This window comes from Leguminivora glycinivorella, chromosome 1 (genome assembly GCF_023078275.1).
Source record: "Leguminivora glycinivorella isolate SPB_JAAS2020 chromosome 1, LegGlyc_1.1, whole genome shotgun sequence".
Taxonomy (NCBI): Eukaryota; Metazoa; Arthropoda; class Insecta; order Lepidoptera; family Tortricidae; genus Leguminivora; species Leguminivora glycinivorella.
The window spans coordinates 17,896,108-17,914,374 of NC_062971.1; the positions used below are offsets into that span (position 1 = coordinate 17,896,108).

The 18,267-nt window shown below is 40.3% G+C and overlaps 1 protein-coding gene across 1 annotated transcript in view; it reads right to left on the reverse strand.

The window, feature by feature from the left end:
- LOC125225590 (muscle-specific protein 300 kDa-like) overlaps nt 1-18,267 on the reverse strand; it is a 201,227-nt gene that overhangs the window by 89,726 nt on the left and 93,234 nt on the right. Inside the window, 12 exon segments of the mRNA XM_048129400.1 lie at nt 459-833; nt 1,841-2,020; nt 2,251-2,494; nt 2,625-2,801; nt 3,213-3,446; nt 3,696-3,902; nt 4,116-5,296; nt 5,383-5,659; nt 6,798-6,961; nt 9,893-10,069; nt 10,276-10,371; nt 12,147-12,208. Coding sequence (XP_047985357.1) covers nt 459-833; nt 1,841-2,020; nt 2,251-2,494; nt 2,625-2,801; nt 3,213-3,446; nt 3,696-3,902; nt 4,116-5,296; nt 5,383-5,659; nt 6,798-6,961; nt 9,893-10,069; nt 10,276-10,371; nt 12,147-12,208 — 3,374 coding nt within the window.

An 18,267-nucleotide genomic window follows, 5' to 3' on the forward strand; every position in this document is an offset into this window, starting at 1 on the left:
TGATTATGACAAATGTCATACCAATTAGAAATAGCAGAAGTTTTAACATAAAGTTAAAAATGTACTTACTGACCTGTCTATAATTATGTACATACATACATACATACAATCACGCCTGTAACCCATAAAGGGGTAGGCAGAGCACATGAACTACTCAAGTTTCAGTGCCACTCTTGGCAAAAAGGGGTTGAAAGAAAACGAAAATTGTGACATTGCAGTGACAGGTTGCCAGCCTCTCGCCTACGCCACAATTTAACCCGTAGATATCCCACTGTCGACTTCTACGACACCCACGGGAAGAAAGGGGGTGGTGAAATTCTTAACCCGTCACCACACGGGCAAAATAACTAATTATGTTTGAACTTATAAAACTGCTACGCTGAGCAAGCGTAATATAACAACTTCTTTATTTATCAATAACCTATATCAATAGCAATATACAGAAGAAAATCACTTACCTGGAAAATAGTCTTCTCTCGTTCAAACGCTTCAGCAGAGTCAACTTCTCTGACAATGCTATCCATAGTCTTGTCGACGTGGTCCATCCACTGTTCCATCTCGCGGAACTTCTCCCTGTAGGCGTCCCACTTGGCCGGGATCCTCTGCAGCTGCTGTCTGAAGTGTTCCACCCTGTGCACGGTGCTCTCCCATTGCTGCTCACACCTCCTCAAGGCCTCCTCAAGTGACGTATCATTGGTCTGTTGGGTGTAACTAGTGGCGATCTTGTTCAGGTTCTGGAGGCAATGCTCCACCTGCATCACCTTGCCTTGGTTGCGGAAGTATTCCTCGTTTCTGATGAGAATGCCGTCTGCATCGTCGCTTTGGTTGTATGCCTGTGAAACAAATTGTGTGTTAATGCAATAAAATAGCAATGAATTAGTTCCAAAATCAAGAAATTCCTGTTATATACAATTTCATTGTATATATATTTAATTAAACTAGATACATATTATGTTACAAAACATATACGGTAAGTAAAAGTAATCACAATTATATATGTTGAAATACAAGTAGTTAGATAAGTTATACCTAGGGTATTGCCCTGGCTAAAGGGATGTACAAAATGAAATGCGGGTATCCAAAAAAAAAACACACTAAATTAGATACATTTGTAGTTATATGTATAATTCCTGGAATCCAATTAAGACACAAATACGAATTTAAATATATGTATAAAAATAAGAAACAGAAAAAAGTGTTAAAAGTGAGAAACACCCGCATATAATTTGATCTAAGAAACACCACTCAAAAATTTCAACTAAATAAACAGATTCAACTTTTTTACTGTTATCCGCACCTCCGATTTATTTTCGTTTAACGAGGACGCCATCTGTGAATAATGGTGAAGTGAGAAGAATGATTTATTTTGATTCCTTTCTGAATATGTTCGTGTCAAAGAGTTCATTGTGTAAGAATGTGTTTAGGTGAAAGCCATTCTGATGGTGTTCATTGTAATGTGTAAAAGTTGTATTTTATTAGTTGCATGAAAGATGACTTTAGAATTTGCTACAGTGAATTTTTAAAAATACACCTACCCGAGTGAAATGTTTATTTAGTGGCCCCGCCAATTTGAGAATGGATTTCTCTGTACTTCATGTAATATGCAAAAACAATTTTTCTAGACAGAATTCGAGTTATTCAGGACCCTTACTGACGCTTTTCACTGGACGACGGACGACTATGCGCGAGGAATGATTCATTGAGCAAACACGGGCTAATTATAGCGAAATAGAAGCATCGTACAGACAATCGGCTTCACGATCCCTTATGATTAGCGGCGCATTAAATGAGGTGGCGAAGGCTAGAAGCTGTCACTATTCTTCGCTAGCGAATTAGTTACCTGTTCTTCATAGACGATCTCCTTCTCGATATCCTTGATGCAGTGAGCAAACACTGCCTCATCAAGACGAAACTCGAGGCGCATGAGGTGCGGAGGCGCGCGCGCTAGCAGTTCACGCCAGCGCCGTTGCAGTGTCTCCACGGTGGCGACTACTTGCGGCCGCTCTTCTTCGCTGACCAGCTGAAATTAAAATTTAGAATCAAGTTATAAAACAAGTCTCATTTTTAATCGTGAGGGGTCATGACTAGCTTACGGAACTGAGGGAATGAGCTTAGCGGAGGTCGACATTTGATTATAGTTGTTGCGAATTAGAGCGGCTCCGGGCTCTCAGATGCAACTCACTTATCACTTTACTTTGAAAAACTTCTTTGGTAACTTAGAGTGTAGTTAAAGTCGACATAGTCCCTCACCTCAATAAGCTCCCGGCCAGAGCGGACGAGCTCCGACACGGCTCTCTCGTCGGCTCCCTGGAAGAACCTCTTGTGGAAGTCCACGGCCTGCTTGGAGTCCACCCGGTTGTCGGCCAACAGGGCTTCGGCGCGGGACGCCCATTCCTCCACGGAACGCTTCTTGGTCTCAAATTCTTCCCAGGCGCGAGCGAGTCGCTGCAGTTCGGCCTCGCGACGTGTTGCTTCCGATGAAACGTGCGCGAATCTGTAGGTGGACAAGGGTTATTAACAGGACGGACGGAAGGCTGACTAAAATGGCAAGTCTCTGGTTTAAGTTTGAGACTGCGGTTCGTTCGGTGTATCATCCGCGAGAAAAAGAAAGCGTGTATAAATACCTGTCGTTGAGGTCCCTCATTAGTCGCACTTGCTCAGTGACGTCAGCGCTGCGGTCCGCGTCGGCAGACTTCACGATGTTCTGGAAGACCTTGTTCTTGCTCTCGAGCATGGAACGGTAGTACGTCGTCCGCGAGAAGAAGGAGCGGTGGATTTCGTACTGCTCTTCTATGATTTCACTGTAAAGACGAATAAGATGATTAGTCAATTTTATCAATGAAAAACTAAATACACCATAAGTCGTAAGTATGTAGAAGCATTTTTAATTGAAGAGAATCATTATTACGCTGAAGCGTACCCTTCATATAGGGAACTTGACTGTATTTAAAATAAAATGTTTTATACCATGCACGAAATAAAGCATTAGATAATTATAAGAAAAACATGGACAGAAGTTATTTTTAAATCCAATTTCTAGTTAATAAGTCAGGTAGAAATATCTAAAGTATTGAGTTGACCGTGACGTCACTCAATTCGATTGCATATAAATTCCTTACAAATAAGAAGCTGATTTGACTAGGAGGCAAGTAGCCTATTTCCCATGCTTACTAAAGTATTCTTTGGATTGGAATATCATGACAGAAACATACCGTCTAGTCTGATGTGTCGTGTTCAGTGCCTCCTCTGCCTTATCTAGCCACTGGCCGATCTCCCTCTGGCCGGTCTCCAGCGACTCATGCTGGACAAGTAGCTGTCTGTACTGGTGCAATTTGACTGGTACGGTGGCGCGCACTCGCACTAAGGCTTCCTTCTGCTGCTTAAGCTTCGTCATATTGGCTTCTACCTCGTCACGGGGTAGCTCGGCAATTGCGTTTTGGAAGGTTCTGGAAGAAAATGTTGTAATTTAGCTCTCATGTGTTTAACATAAACAAGCAGGCAACTGACATTATTATTATGCAGTTTAAGATTCTTCCGAGTTAGTTGTCAAATTTTAGTATTATGTTTAGGACTCATTTAGATAGCGCGCGTAATCGGTGAACATTACAATCAAGTACACCAGCCGACACGCGCGGTTTTGTACTGATCAACACCATCTTAACCCAAATTCATTCTTCCTCCGACTCGTTACAAACCTGCTAATGGTCTTAAAGAGTTCCTCGTGCTGCTCGATCTCGCTATTGAGCTGCAGCAGCTGGTCGATATAGGCCTGTATGTCGTGTGTGGCGGCGCGCGGCTGCCGCGCCAGCAGACCGTCGGCTGCGCCCAGCCACGCGTCGAGCGCGGCCGCGCCCGTCGCCAGCTCGCGGCGGTGGCGCAGGGCGTCTCCGCCGCGGACGTATCTGCATAATAGAAGAAAAGTGTTATACTCGTCTGGTAGGCCGAGTTTTACTTAAATACTGTATAACTGTGTTCCAAAAAGTGTATAAGGAATACCACTTTACATCTCAAACATTTCTCGGTTCAACAGATTTGAACGATCGATCTTTTTGTTTACTCGAATTTATAATGCGGTCTTCCTGTTATATAAATGTACTCAGATACATCAAAATTACCTTTCGGCTTCTTCCCATACTCGTTCCCAGCGTTCGGTGATTTCGATATATTTCCTCTTGACTTCTGACGCGATGTCATCAGATGACGTCGCCGCCAAGAATCCGGCAGCATCACCGAGTAGTTGATGTTTCTCCTTCCACACGGTAAGATCGTGGAAGAATTCTAATCTCTCGTCTTCAGAGACACGCAGCATGTGCTGCGCCCTGTCCAACCAAGTTGTAAAGTCTTCGGCCAAAGTGTTCCACCTTTCCCAATGAGCTATGACTTCTTCGAGTACGCTTCGGGCGCACCTCACGTCCGAAGCCACTCTTCGCCACGTTTCTGATACTTCTCTCAAAAACGCATCAATCTCTTTAGCTTCAGTCCTATCTACTTGACACACTCTCTTGTACTCTTCCGCTACTTCTTTTATATCAACATACGCTCTATCAAACTCTTGGAAAATCTTATTCTTTGTCACAAAATTATCATAATCATCTAATAAGGCACGAACGTGATCAATGCGGCCGTATTTACCGGTCCACGTGGCTAGTTTAGCCTTGGTCAGTTCTGTGAAAGCTACTATGCAGCATTTGTGTTCTAAATATTTTAATCTAGCTTTTCTCTGTGGGGCTCTTCGACTTACAGTCTCTAAGCGCTCTTTCATTTCTTGAAGTCTTTCCCCGGGGATTCTTGAAGCGTCAGGGAATCTCAATGCCGCTTCAAACCTGTCAATAACTTCTGGAAGACTGGCGAAGAACGAGCTATGTTCTTCTAGTTTTTCACTAATAATAGCTGCCGTTCTTTCGTCAAGGCTTGTAGGTATTTCATCAAAGTATAAAAGGTATTCAGCTCTGGCCAGCCATTCACCGACCATTCTGAAATCCCCGGGTAAATCAGAGTCCAATAGCCAGAGCCATCTTCTGTGCAGTCTTTCGAGTTCTGTCCAGAGGGAAACTAGCTCGCGCCACGACTTGGGCGCGATGGCTACTAAGCTTTGTGTGTACATGAGTTTTTCGAGTTTCTGGTAGATAGGTTCTCGTGCGAGCCTGTCGTTTTCGGCGCGGACGTAGTCCTCGTAGTTTCGCGAGAGAGTTCGCGTGTCGTATTGCCTTTGAATGATGGTGACGCGTTCCGTCAACCACATTCTAAGAGATTCGTATTCCTCCTGTACTGCCGCTACAGCGTCCGGTCCTGTTGTCTGTAAAATAAATAATAGTTTATTGCCTGAATTTGTTAATTCGTTACTATATTATTTCTGGTATTTTTAAATTAATAAGCATTTACCTTGGGTTCAGGATATTTGTGCAAAAACTGTGCCACGTAAGTCATAATGGATCTCTCATCTGGCTTTTCAACGTCCACATCTTCTGCATCCAGAAGCCTGGCGATGCCCAGCTCATTCTCAGCTACGTCGAAGGCATGTTCCAAGCGCTGTCTGTTCGTTTTCCTCTTCATCTCGGCGAGATTGATCAGGTTGGCTTTGATTGCGTCGATAATGGCAAGGAAAGCCACACCGTCACGCCAAGATGGACCAAAGTCTGATACGTGAATGTTGGAATCCCTGGAAGCAAAAGAAACATATTGAGCATGAAAAATATTGTTCACCAACACGCCAGTAATAAGTAATCTAGCAATCTAAAATTCCGATTGTTTCAACATTTTCAATTTTATAATCGGTAGGGCGTTGGCGACTCACTGCAGCAGTGTTTTTTGGCGCCTTGCTTTCAGCGGTTCTCGGGGTGTATCGGGGTGGCGGCTCCGACCTCCTTTGATATCTGTTCTCCTCTGTCAGGAGGCAAGGTCAGGGGACAAGTTTCTAAGTTAGTTACTCACTTGGGCAGGGCGTTAGCGTCCCACTGCAGCAGCGTCTTTTTAGCGCCTTGCTTGCAGTGGTCTTGGGCGCGGTGAGTCGGGGTAGCAGCCGGAGAGGCAAGTTTTTAGGTAAGATACTCACTTGGGCAGGGCGTTGGCTAGGCTTGTGCCGTTTCGTTCGTTGATCGGAGCGCTCCGATCTCGTTCAATCGCTCCCACGAACTAGTTCGCTCTTTTAGGTCTTTTGCTCAGTTCAGCCAGACCAGTGACCACTGCGGTCGGAAAGATCAGAACGAATGGGACCGAATAGTGTCGAAATTATACGAATAGTCCACAGATAGTAACATTCCGGACCGAAAGGTTGTAAGTAATCGAAGTTTAATATGAAAACTTGACGTTTTTGTGTTGCTCTGCTAAGTAGCTCTCGCTCTCGGTCGGCGCAGTCACACACTCATTCTCGATCCAAACCGCTCGCGCTCGCCGATCCTATACTGAACAAATGAGCAAAGACCGATTCACAGAGCACGGAAAGATTCAGTTCATTTCGGTCATTGATGGGATTTTATTCCTAACAGTTCATAGTTCGTGAACGACACAAGCCTAGCGTTGGCGACCTACTGCAGCAGCGTCTTCTTAGCGCCCTGCTTCCAGGGGTCCTCGGCGCGGTGAGTCGGGATGGCAGCCGGACTCCTGAGACATGTGTTCTCCTCGGTCAGACCAGTTGCTAGACATGCTATTCACTTGGGCAGGGCGTTCGCGACCTACTGCAGCAGCATCTTCTTGGCACCCTGTTTTCAGCGGTCCTCGGCGCAGTGCGTCGGGGCTCCGGATTCCTTTGATATCTATTCTCCTCGGTGAGGAGACCAGTTGCTAGACATGCTACTCACTTGGGCAAGGCGTTGGCGACCCACTGCAGCAGCGTTTTCTTCGCGCCCTGCTTCCAGCGGTCTTCCGCGCGATGAGTCGGGGTGGCGGCCCCAGACTCCTGCGACATGACGGACGCACACCGCGACCCGCCCAAGTACTCCAGCGCTCGGCTGTTCTCCTCGATCTGGGGACAAGTTGAGAGATATCAAACGGTGATAGACCGAAGTTTGACTTGATTGTAAGTAATATAAGACAATGACTTTTTTAAAGATCTGTAAGCGTGTCGGTATGATCAAGAGATTTTTTGGAAATACATTGCGTAAATGTCATGCACGGTTGTTATAGATCGTCGAGTACAGTCACCAGTAATAAGTAAAATCGCACAAAAAGAAGGATGCATAAATACCTGACACGCTCTAGAAATAAGATTGTGCCAGATATTATTGCAGCCTTTTTTTTGTGCGATGTTATTGACGGTGACCGTAACTACCTACTTACGGCTATTCTCTGTCTTAATTATTTAATGTTGTTGTCTAGCAAGAAGTAACTTTGTCACTTGCATTATGGACGCTTTGAGCGGTTATTCTCACACAGATATCTTTATGTATTAAGCAAATCTCGTCCTATTATAGTAAGCAACAAATGTGAAGTTTGGGTAGACTACGACCAACTTAATTCTTCTGTTACTTACACTGGTCAATTTTAAAACAGATAAATACACAACATTTGTTGCAGTTTAGGTAATTCAAAGATAATTTAAAAATTAAAATCTCGCGACAAGAATGACTGTCACCAACACAACTAACACATGTAAACTACACTAAAATCAAAAGCGATTGTGTAGCTATCTTGTCTTTAATTAGCCTTAAAAGAAACTAGACACCATCATTAATGCCGACATATAATACGACTTGTTATATTTTAAAGCGGTCAGCTTTGGTCCAGGCTAAGATTCAGTGGCTTATTTATGTACTTAGTAGCCTAATATTTTTTTAGATGTTTTGACTACCTACTGTTTTGTTACTCTACTATAAATACCAAACACGCTCGCAACATACAAATATAACTTAAAAATAAAGTAAATATGTAACTTAAAAAATATTACTGATATCCATACGTCACAATAAACTGGAATAAGTATTGTCAGTACACTGATATTACTGATAGTGTAGGACAACTTAAAGCAGGGTCAGCCAGCGAAGTGTTACTGTTCCAATCAGTGCACAAACCGAATATGTATTGAGATATATGACAGTATTGTAATATCAGATTTCAAAATCAATAAAGAAAAAGTATTTTGTGTTGGGAATATCAGTAGCGTATTAAACTAATCTAGCTGTTTGAGACCTTGTCATAAAATTCTTTATTACAAAAAGGCTACCTAAGCTAATGTAATAATAAATAAATTAAATACACATTTAATTTAGTAAGCCAAATTTTTTCAATAGGTACTTACATACCATAATTATTATCTACGTTTACTGGGTTCAGTCGCTAAAACTAGCTTCTAACAGTTCTAACTATATGCTATTAAATGCTATGCTACAAGCAACGCATACCCACCTTTGGTCGTCTATCCTGTGGGTCCAATATACTGAGTGAAGCTTGCGCAAACAAAGTACGTTCAAGCCAATTAAAATGAGAATATGTCAATACAACATTAAATATAGGAATATAATGATGTAAGTGTATGAAATGAAGCAAATATTTTACAATTACTGTTAGCTATTAGAAACCGGTAAGGGTACTTTTGAGTTCCGGTGTTTTGAATGTACTTGGGGTTTCTTTTCTTCATGCCTTAGCTTTCAATGCTGGCATGTGCCTTTGAGCCACTGTCTATTGGATAGTATCTAAGTGACCCAAGTATCGGGATCTTCGGACAAAGAAGTCATGCAACGTTGGATGCGACTGTATTGTTTATATTATATCCACTTAATTCAATTTTCAAATAATTATAATGTGCACCGTACACAATGTGCAGTTAGGCAACGGATTAAGTAACTATATTCAAATTTTAAATGGCCAATTAGGTATTGTATTCAGTTGTGTATGGCCCTAACATAAGTACCCATTTTTAGGGTTCCGTAGTCAACTAGGAACCCTTATAGTTTCGCCATGTCTGTCTGTCCGTCCGTCCGTCCGCGGATAATCTCAGTAACCGTTAGCACTAGAAAACTGAAATTTGGTACCAATATGTATATCAAATATATCAATCACGCCGACAAAGTGCAAAAATAAAAAGCGGAAAAAAATGTTTTGTTAGGGTACCCCCCCTACATGTAAAGTGGGGACTGATTTTTTTTTTCATTCCAACCCCGACGTGTGATATATTGTTAGATAGGTATTTGAAAATGAATAATTAGATAGGTTTACTAAAATCGTTTTTTGATAATATTAATAATTTCGGAAATAATCGTTCCTAAAGAAAAAAAATTGTGTCCCCCCTCCTCTAACTTTTGAACCATATGTTTAAAAAATATGAAAAAAATCACAAAAGTAGAACTTTATAAAGACTTTCTAGGAAAATTGTTTTGAACTTGATAGGTTCAGTAGTTTTTGAGAAAAATACGGAAAACTACGGAACCCTACACTGAGCGTGGCCCGACACGCTCTTGGCCGGTTTTATTCTAAATAGCCAGTATAGCGACGTGGGTACTTAAATGGGGGCACTTACTGTAGGTACCGATATAGATTTACAAAATACATTGTGATTATAAAAATGTGGAAAGAGATTTGTTTTGTGTTTACTGCACAGGGCAATTTTTAACATTGTGACAGGTGAAATGTTGACAGTTAATTTAATTTCATATTACAATATGCATAACTATAACATTGACACAAGTGTAATTACGTAAATACTGTGTAACAACCTAATTAATAATTATACATCTGTGTACATAGTTTGTACAAGTGCTAATGTTCTAATGTTGTCACACTTTGCAAATTTTAATTATGTGCAAATACTTCGACATTATTTTACATTGCCATTTTTTATTTGACATTTAAGTGTTTACCTAATAATAATAGTTAAGAAGGTAAACCTATACAACCAAGTCTACTTTAGGTAAGTGTTCGGATTTGCACTTTGCAACAAATTAGGGAATCCCACGCTCACCTGGAAGTAGAGGATGATGGTCCATATTAGACCAAGGACGACGGCTGGTCGGCCGTCCACGAGGTCCGCTGCGTTGATGTTCACAAGCTTGATTCGTTTCCCCGCGAGGAACCTCAACGCAGTGTTGGCATTGGACAAAAAGTGCGGGCGGCGGAGAACGCGACCACGTTCCATTGGCTGGAAAAAATGATGTGCGTTAGCCTATAGTAGATTAAAATATATATTTTTTTATTTTTTTAGAGATTGAAATCAATGTAAATTAATTTTTATTAAGCAGAAACGTCTGCTAACGATTCTAAAAATTTTTATATTAAAGTAAAAAATGTGTTCTCACCATTTTTTCCTTTAATATAAATGTTTCTTATAGTTGTAAGTGTTCTCACCAGTTTCTCCCCCGACAGCACTTCGAGCAGCGCCAATAGTTTGGTGCCATCGCGCAGATCATGTATCAAATCGTCGATGCGCAGTGGCGGTATGCGCTGTAAATAGAAAAATACATCACTAACTGACGCTGGAACAATAAGCAATCCGACAATACCATATATTTCACGAGAATGCCGATTACGAAACTTTCACCTGGCATGGCAGTCACTTCACTTCAGCCAAATATTAATATTAAAGTTCGCTGTAAAGGCGTTAGGTACTATAATTTTGATTAAATAGAAATTGTAAAGGTGTGCACGCCACGCGTATCAAATACATTTGATGCGTGAAGATTAAAATACCGGAAAACACAAGTAAAGATGATTATTATTAATATACCAACACCCTCTATTTCATTTGGATCAATATCACGTGCAACCTAATGTGGCTTAATAAATTCATCAGCGTTGTACACCTAACGATCGAAACAATGGAGGGAGTAAATAAAATGTGCCGTTATGGCATAAAATGGATGGGCATTAAATATCCAACACTTTCAATTTATTACGTTGGAACTTGGTTGGAACTAAGTCGATAAAGACACTTTTTTGACACTATGTTCGTGAAGTTAGGCCTTGCAGGTTAGAAGGTTGGGTTGGGTGACGAACCTTCCCCCCCTAGGGTGCCCACCTTGCCATGGTGGGGGGGCTTAGTAACCGTGGACTGGTCACCCACGGTGAAGCTAAGAGGTACCCAGGGCCGGCCGGTTTGGGGAGCTGGCTGGCCCGAGGTGGTCGCTCTAAGTGGGCTTGTAAAGCCCACTTAAGACGCGTCTGGGAGGACTGCGGTGGGAGGGAAGATCCGGCAGTATGGGATGCCGCTCTGTGCCCTCCCACGGTAGCCGAGGTGGGATCGCAGGGGGAGAGGCGTGATGGTATAACGGTGCGCCACTCTCCCTACCCCCTGCGACCTTGGCGGGGCCGTTCCACTGTAGCGGCATTGGTGGGGCCGCAAGGGAAGAGGAGTGCCGGTATTACGGTGCGCCGTTCTCCCTATCCTTTGCGGCCGACTTGGTTAGCGGTGGAACCAAAGACCATTTCCACCGCTGGGCGCCGGAACATTCTGGCGCCCATGGCCTCTTTGTGGCGGACTCGAGGGGGTCCGTCACTGTACCTATAAGCGGCCGAGGAGGAAGGTGCGCCCAACCATCCGACGCACTCACTATGGAGGGCCTTTGGGCATCCGTGTGGAAGCCGCATATGTGCAGCTGCCGCCGGCGGGGTTGCCGATGTGAGCGCAAGTGTACCAGTAACCCCGCCAACAAGGCGGCGAGGTGGCATGTGGGGGGGTTTTTAGTGGGTATACCGTGGGTCTCATTAGCCAATACGGGAGTCCCACATAACCACTAGGGTCCCCCCTCGCACCCTAGTGGTATGCGGAACGCATTTCCCCCCCCCTAAACAAAAAAAGGTGACGAACCTTATGGTTTCGTCTTGGCAACATGTTACATAAAAATGTTTTTAGTGGGATTGCTTTTCTAAAATGATAAATTGTTTACCAGCCCGTATTTAAAATTTGCTTTCGTCAGTCTAATATGTTATTGTTATGTGTCAACCAACTTATTAAAATAATAAATAGGTATTAAACAAAATTTATGGCAAGCGACGGAACAACTGATATTGATTAAATTTACATTAGATCACCCTTAAGGTATGAACAAGCACGCATTGAGTAATATTTTACAGTCACGCATCACGTAATAAAATCAAGTGATAAAAAGAAAAGGGACGACAGCTTCTCCATGCATATGCAGTCCTTATAGTCTTCTCTGAATATGAATGCCCCGAAGTATACAAACTGATACTGAATTTTATAAGCCCTCAAAACTCACCTTCGACAAATGTGAATTGATCCAATTAACGAATGTCTTCTTTTGTACTCTTTCCTGTTCATCTGAAACAAAAAACATTACGTTATTTAATTTATTTTAAATCAAACTTAGATGGCATACAAAATAATCAATATTAGAGAGCCATACAAAGTTAAGTTGTCAAATCCCACGCTAATGATACCAGAGATGAAGCCATCAGCGTGTGCAAGGGTAAAAGGTCATACATAATTTCATAGATGTTTCACTTTTTGAAATAAAACTTGCATCAGCGGGGAAGTTAATTCGCTGCCAAGTTAGCTTTTGCTAACTAAATCCTGTGGTTAAATAGGAACGCATATACTCGTATACAAAAATAACCTTTTACCTACTCTGTTGGACTACTACTATAGTGAGCTATGATCTAATATCGAGTGTTTGTTCTAGACCACGTAATAATATGATTATTTGTATCGATGAATCACTTTCTCCATTGCCAATATATCTGCCAAGTTCACTGCACCAACTCCACTTACCCATAACAGACATCTGCCAAATATCACGTCTATAATCTATTTCTAGAACATGAGTTCATAGACTCCTTCTATTATTAGAATTTGTTTATTAATGGAAGTTTAATTCATTAAGCAAATAAGTGAAAGAATTATGAGGTATCATGGGCCGTAGATAAAAAGCCAATCGCTCACGCCTGGCACTGTCGTACCTACTAGTAAAGAAGAGTGATAGAGACGCAAAGGACGGCCGGTCTGGCTCAGTCGGTAGTGACCCTGCCTGCTAAGCCGCGGTCCTGGGTTCGAATCCCGGTAAGGGCATTTATTTGTGTGATGAGCACAGATATTTGTTCCTGAGTCATGGATGTTTTCTATGTATGTATGTTTTCTATGTGTATGTATGTGTTAAGTATGTGTTTATCTATTTAAGTATGTATATCGTCGCTTGGCACCCATAGTACAAGCTTTGCTTAGTTTAGGGCTAAGTTGATCTGTGTAAGGTGTCCCCAATATTTATTTATTATTTATTAAAAGCGTTTCGCTGAATGTTACTTTGGCTAGGCAAGTATTAATTTAATATGAATGATATAAATATACATTAAAATTGATCGAGTTGTCGGGTTTTCATGCACCCAACACTAACTGAAATATGTACATTAGCACATTTTCAGATCGTGTCGGTTATTATTTACAATCACAAAAGAAATTCTGCATATATTAAAACGTCCGTAATATGTAGGTACACCCAATGCCTCATCTATGAATTAAAACATTTGACTTCCCAAACATGAGAACGTTGCTATACCAACGTAAATAATTTAAATGGATCAAAACCCTTCCTGAAGCAATCAGTCCTTCAGGAATCCTGAAGTCACGCATCCGATCGTAACTCCTGAACACGCAGGTGGCACAGCGTGGCACCGGCATCGACGGCAACGCCCGATCTTTGGCAACTCTAGGGCTGTGATACTTTTGTTTTTTGTTATGAAGATACTAACTGGATCTATATTGGATATTAATATAAAAGAAATAATTTTTAAGAAAAAAAAATCGCCTTCCTTTGGGGTTCTGGTGATAAATACTTTCAAATGTTGGATTATATTATCAATTCGTCTGTATATTTTTTAATGTTTGTTATTCGATGTCTCCGTCATTTCTGAACCAATTTTGAAATCTGGATGATTCTGAAGTACTTACAGATGAGAATGATTATCAGAACGGAACTCTAACCAGGGGCGGCTCACTCTTCATCAGCAGTTCCACTGCACCAAATGTCACTGTTCTGGATGTAAGTGCATGCTGTTCTTATAAAAATACCAAAGTCACTATAAGTAGTGTGCCGTTCAGATTTGAGGAGTTCCGTTCTGATGATCATCAGCAATTCCACTGCACCAAATATCACTGTTCTGGACGTAAGTGCATGCTGTTCTTATAAAAATACCAAAGTCACTATAAGTGTGCCGTTCAGATTTGAGGAGTTCCATTCTGACCATCATCAGGAGTTCCACTACACCAAATGTCACTGTTCCGTACGTAAATGCATGCTGTTCCTTTAAAAACACAAAAATCACCATATGTATGCCTTTCAGATTTGAGGAGTTCCCTCGATTTCTCCAGGATCCCATCATCAGAACTGGGTTCTGAGAAAAATGGGACCAATCTGTATACATATACATTCAATAAAAAAAAAAATTTCAAAATCGGTCTAGTAACGACGGAGATATCGAGGAACAAATATTAAAAAAAAAAAACATACAGACGACTTGATAACCCCTTCCTTTGAGATTTGGAAGGCGGTTAAAAATACGTTCCTGTAAGATATAAACTACATATTAATAAGTAGGGCATTTTCAAAAATTGGGACCCCAAATTAGTGAAAGCTGTTAACAAAAATTAACTCGATGTCAGTTTCGTGACGACAATTAAGAATAAAATGACAGTTTTTACTTTATTTAAAAGATAATAAATTTACGTAAAATCTTTTATTCATATGAAGTCGATATACAAGGGTCATTAAATTTAAAGTTAAAATGTGAAAAAAAAAATTTTTACAAAAAAAAAGTTTCCTAGATACAGACATGATTTTATTTTTTCTGTAATATTAGCAAAAAACCAATGTTTCGTAAATAAATCATAATTTTTCGTTGGTAACTTCGGAGATATTTTTTTTTTACATTTTCCTTCATAATTCTTTCTTTTCCCACTACAAAAAAAATATAAAAAATAGTTTTGATATGTACTTATGTATGTACAGTTTGAGCTCTTGATAATGATACCCCACTTGACCTAGTAACTTAACATTTACAATTTGCCTCCCTTTCATTTTGGCCATTTTCTATGATCAATGTTAATAAATAAAAAAATACTTTCAATTTGTAGAGGTGAACGATGTTAATAACTATTCCAAATTTCATATCGATAGCATGAGTAGTTCTCGAGATATTTAGGAATGTGACAGACGGACAGAGCGGCACCATAAGGGTTCCTTTTGTACCTTTTTGGTACGGAACCCTAAAAATCTAAAAAAAATATGCAGCATTGGCAGCCCTATTCGTACTTCAGGCGACTTTTCAACTTGCCCTCAATAGTATCGCGTGCGAGATAACACAATGAAGTTACCCCATTACCGGAGGCTAACTTTGTTCACATGGAGTCAGTTACCCGCAGGTTTGGTTGCTAATCCTCTTTACTTAAGCAAATCACTGACAATATTGCCGATGATAACAAATTTAGTTTGTTATTTGCATGATAGCCTTTACTTCTCCAGGTTTCTACAATGGTTATTATCCTGTAGGTATATATTCATGAAATTAAATAATTATATACCTTTTGACGCCAAAACAGATAAAGTTCTCTTTTTTTGTACGAGTCCCACAGTGTAGAGGTTACAGGAGTTTTCTGAAGACTGGCATACCTTGCCTTTAGAAGGCCTGTACTAAATTTTATCAAATACGCATAATCATACTGAGTTGATATGGATGTTGACGAGGATGAATATAACCACAATTTCATAAAAGTGTATGTGTCACTAACACTATGTGTATGTAATAGTGGTCTTATAAAACGAACACACTTTGCCCCATGAAAATTACTAACGACCCATCATAATTTTCCTTTGCCATCAAAGTGGACAGGCTGGCATTATACACTCATTAACGAGTAAACATCGAAGAAGTTACAAGACATTGCGGTGTTGAGAGCCTTCATTTGATGTCATTTTACACGAGTGATAAGAAATATTGCTATTAGAAAAGTGTTGGCGTCTATAAAAAAATCGAAAACTCATGCATTGTACAAATTGAAATAGATATCATACACGAAAGATAAAAAGACAAGGCCCACTGGTGGCCGAGCCGGGAAACGAACCCGGGTCTTTAGCTTACGCGGCTAACGTCTTTACCACTAGACCACCTGCCCGCCGTGGTACCCGTAGAAATTTCTCTTAATGTAAAAAAAAAAAACAAATCAAAAAATATTCAATAAAATAATTAGATTTGTTCCCTAGTTGCTCATGTATTCTGTTCATGCTTCTTGGTTATTGGATGTACAATTGTACATTCTATGTAGCTCTATCTATTTTATACACAACACTTTTCTATATTCGAACCCCGGCTCGTACCAATGAGTTTTTCGGAACTTATGTGCGAAATGTCATTTAATATTTGTCAGTCGCTTTTCGGTGAAGAAAAACAACGTGAGGAAACCGGACGTAAGGCGTAGTCACCCTTCGGGTTGGAAGGTCAGATCGCAGTCGCTTTCGTAAAACTTTTGGCTACGCCAAATCTTGGGATTAGTTGTCAAAGCGGAGCCCAGGCTCCCATGAGCCGTGGCAAATGCCGGGATAACGCAAGGAGGATGATGAATGCTTTTCTATATTCCGGTAGGTATATAATTTTATTTTACAAAGTTACGTACTTACTTAGTTATAACTAGATGAATTGTTTTAGTCATTAAGTATAGAACACGACGCTAAGCTACTGCCTTCAGAAAACCAACTGTACAACAGGTACCAGGTACCTAATCGGTATGAGAAGGTACAAGTACCTAGTTCATGTTATCGTATCTGTTTAAACTGCATGATTTGCAATTAAAGTTTTAATTTAAATTGGAGTTAATTTCTATACGGGGTATCGCGAGCAGTTTAGCAGGAATCGTTTAAATTTTCCTAGAAATTTCACGCTTATTAGAATTCGTCTATTCTAAGACTATGAGTAGAAACGACCGGTATGATTGGCATTTGTGGCTTGATACTGACTCATGTTTTTAAACAGCAATTTGTACGAGCGATAAAAGCGCTCTTTTAGTGTAGCCATATATTCGCACATAGGTATGAATGGATTCTTGGTGACTAAAATGGTTTTTATACAAAACTGAAGCATCAGTATCTACGATATGTAAAATATTTCATGCTATGATAGTTGCGTTATGCTGATATTTCGATGCAGTTTCGTGCATCATGATTGTAGAAAACTGCAAAAGTCTACGTGTTGACTTCGGCTCCGCGCACGCCCTCCAAATATCTGGAATACCCAATGGTTTCCGTGATGGTAAAGATGAACATTTTAAAAATTGATGTAATAGAAGTTGTCCAGGTACGTTCATGAATTTACCATGATGATCGGCTTTTAGGTATACATACTTCGTGCGTTTTATGTATCGAGGCGAGCCCTTCCAATTGCGGCTGTATTGAATTGACCTGTGGCCCGTGGCCAACACTCGCTATAATTGGCGCGATACTAACAAGTATCCTTAATAAGCAGATTGCGTAGGACGACATCGTAAACGAAACATTGTGAATATTGTGGTACAAGGTTTAAGCAAAACTGTAGCAAAACTGCAGTATGAAAACTGATTCATTGGTATTCGTAAATTTTCAAAAAGATATTCCATTTTCTACGGTTTGTGAGTAACATTTTAGATTTATTATTCAAAATTATATGCTAGATAATAGGTATATAGATAACTTTTTTGCCAAGCTAAAGAATTATACTTTCCTGAATTTATGAGTGAGGCGTTAAATTAAGTACGGTGTTCAGTCTGTCTAGACAAGTTTTAATGAAACAGGGTGCCACACAGGCGTTTTGACTTTCGGCATTTCGTACCATCCTAATATACAGAGTGGGGCCTGTAACAAAGGCGAAGAATTGAACTGTAGGCTATTCTCCTTATACTGATCAACATTTGTTCAGTGACTTTTAAAAATTATGAAGTCTTTAAATTTTTAATTTTTCATACAAAATAAATATTAGCTTCAATGTACGCCATTATTGTTGTCATTGACGTTGTCTGTCACACTTTAGACTTAACAGAATTCGCAATACATTACCTCTTAGAAAAAACTTTCAAGGGTGATAAAAATCAAAATACAAGCTATTTTTAAAAGTCGCCGAACAAATGTTGATCAGTATAAGGAGAATAGCCTAGAGTTCAATTCTTCGCCTTTGTTACAGGCCCCACTCTGTACACATGGCTGTTGTTGTTTAAGTTTATTAGATAATTACATACTCCAAAGATCATTAAATCTAAAAATGCCTTAGGTATCACTTTTTGTTTAGGTACTTTCACTAGGAGTGACATATTCAATTTCATAGGTATTGATTGACTAACTTAGCGAGTAACCACAAAACCACAAC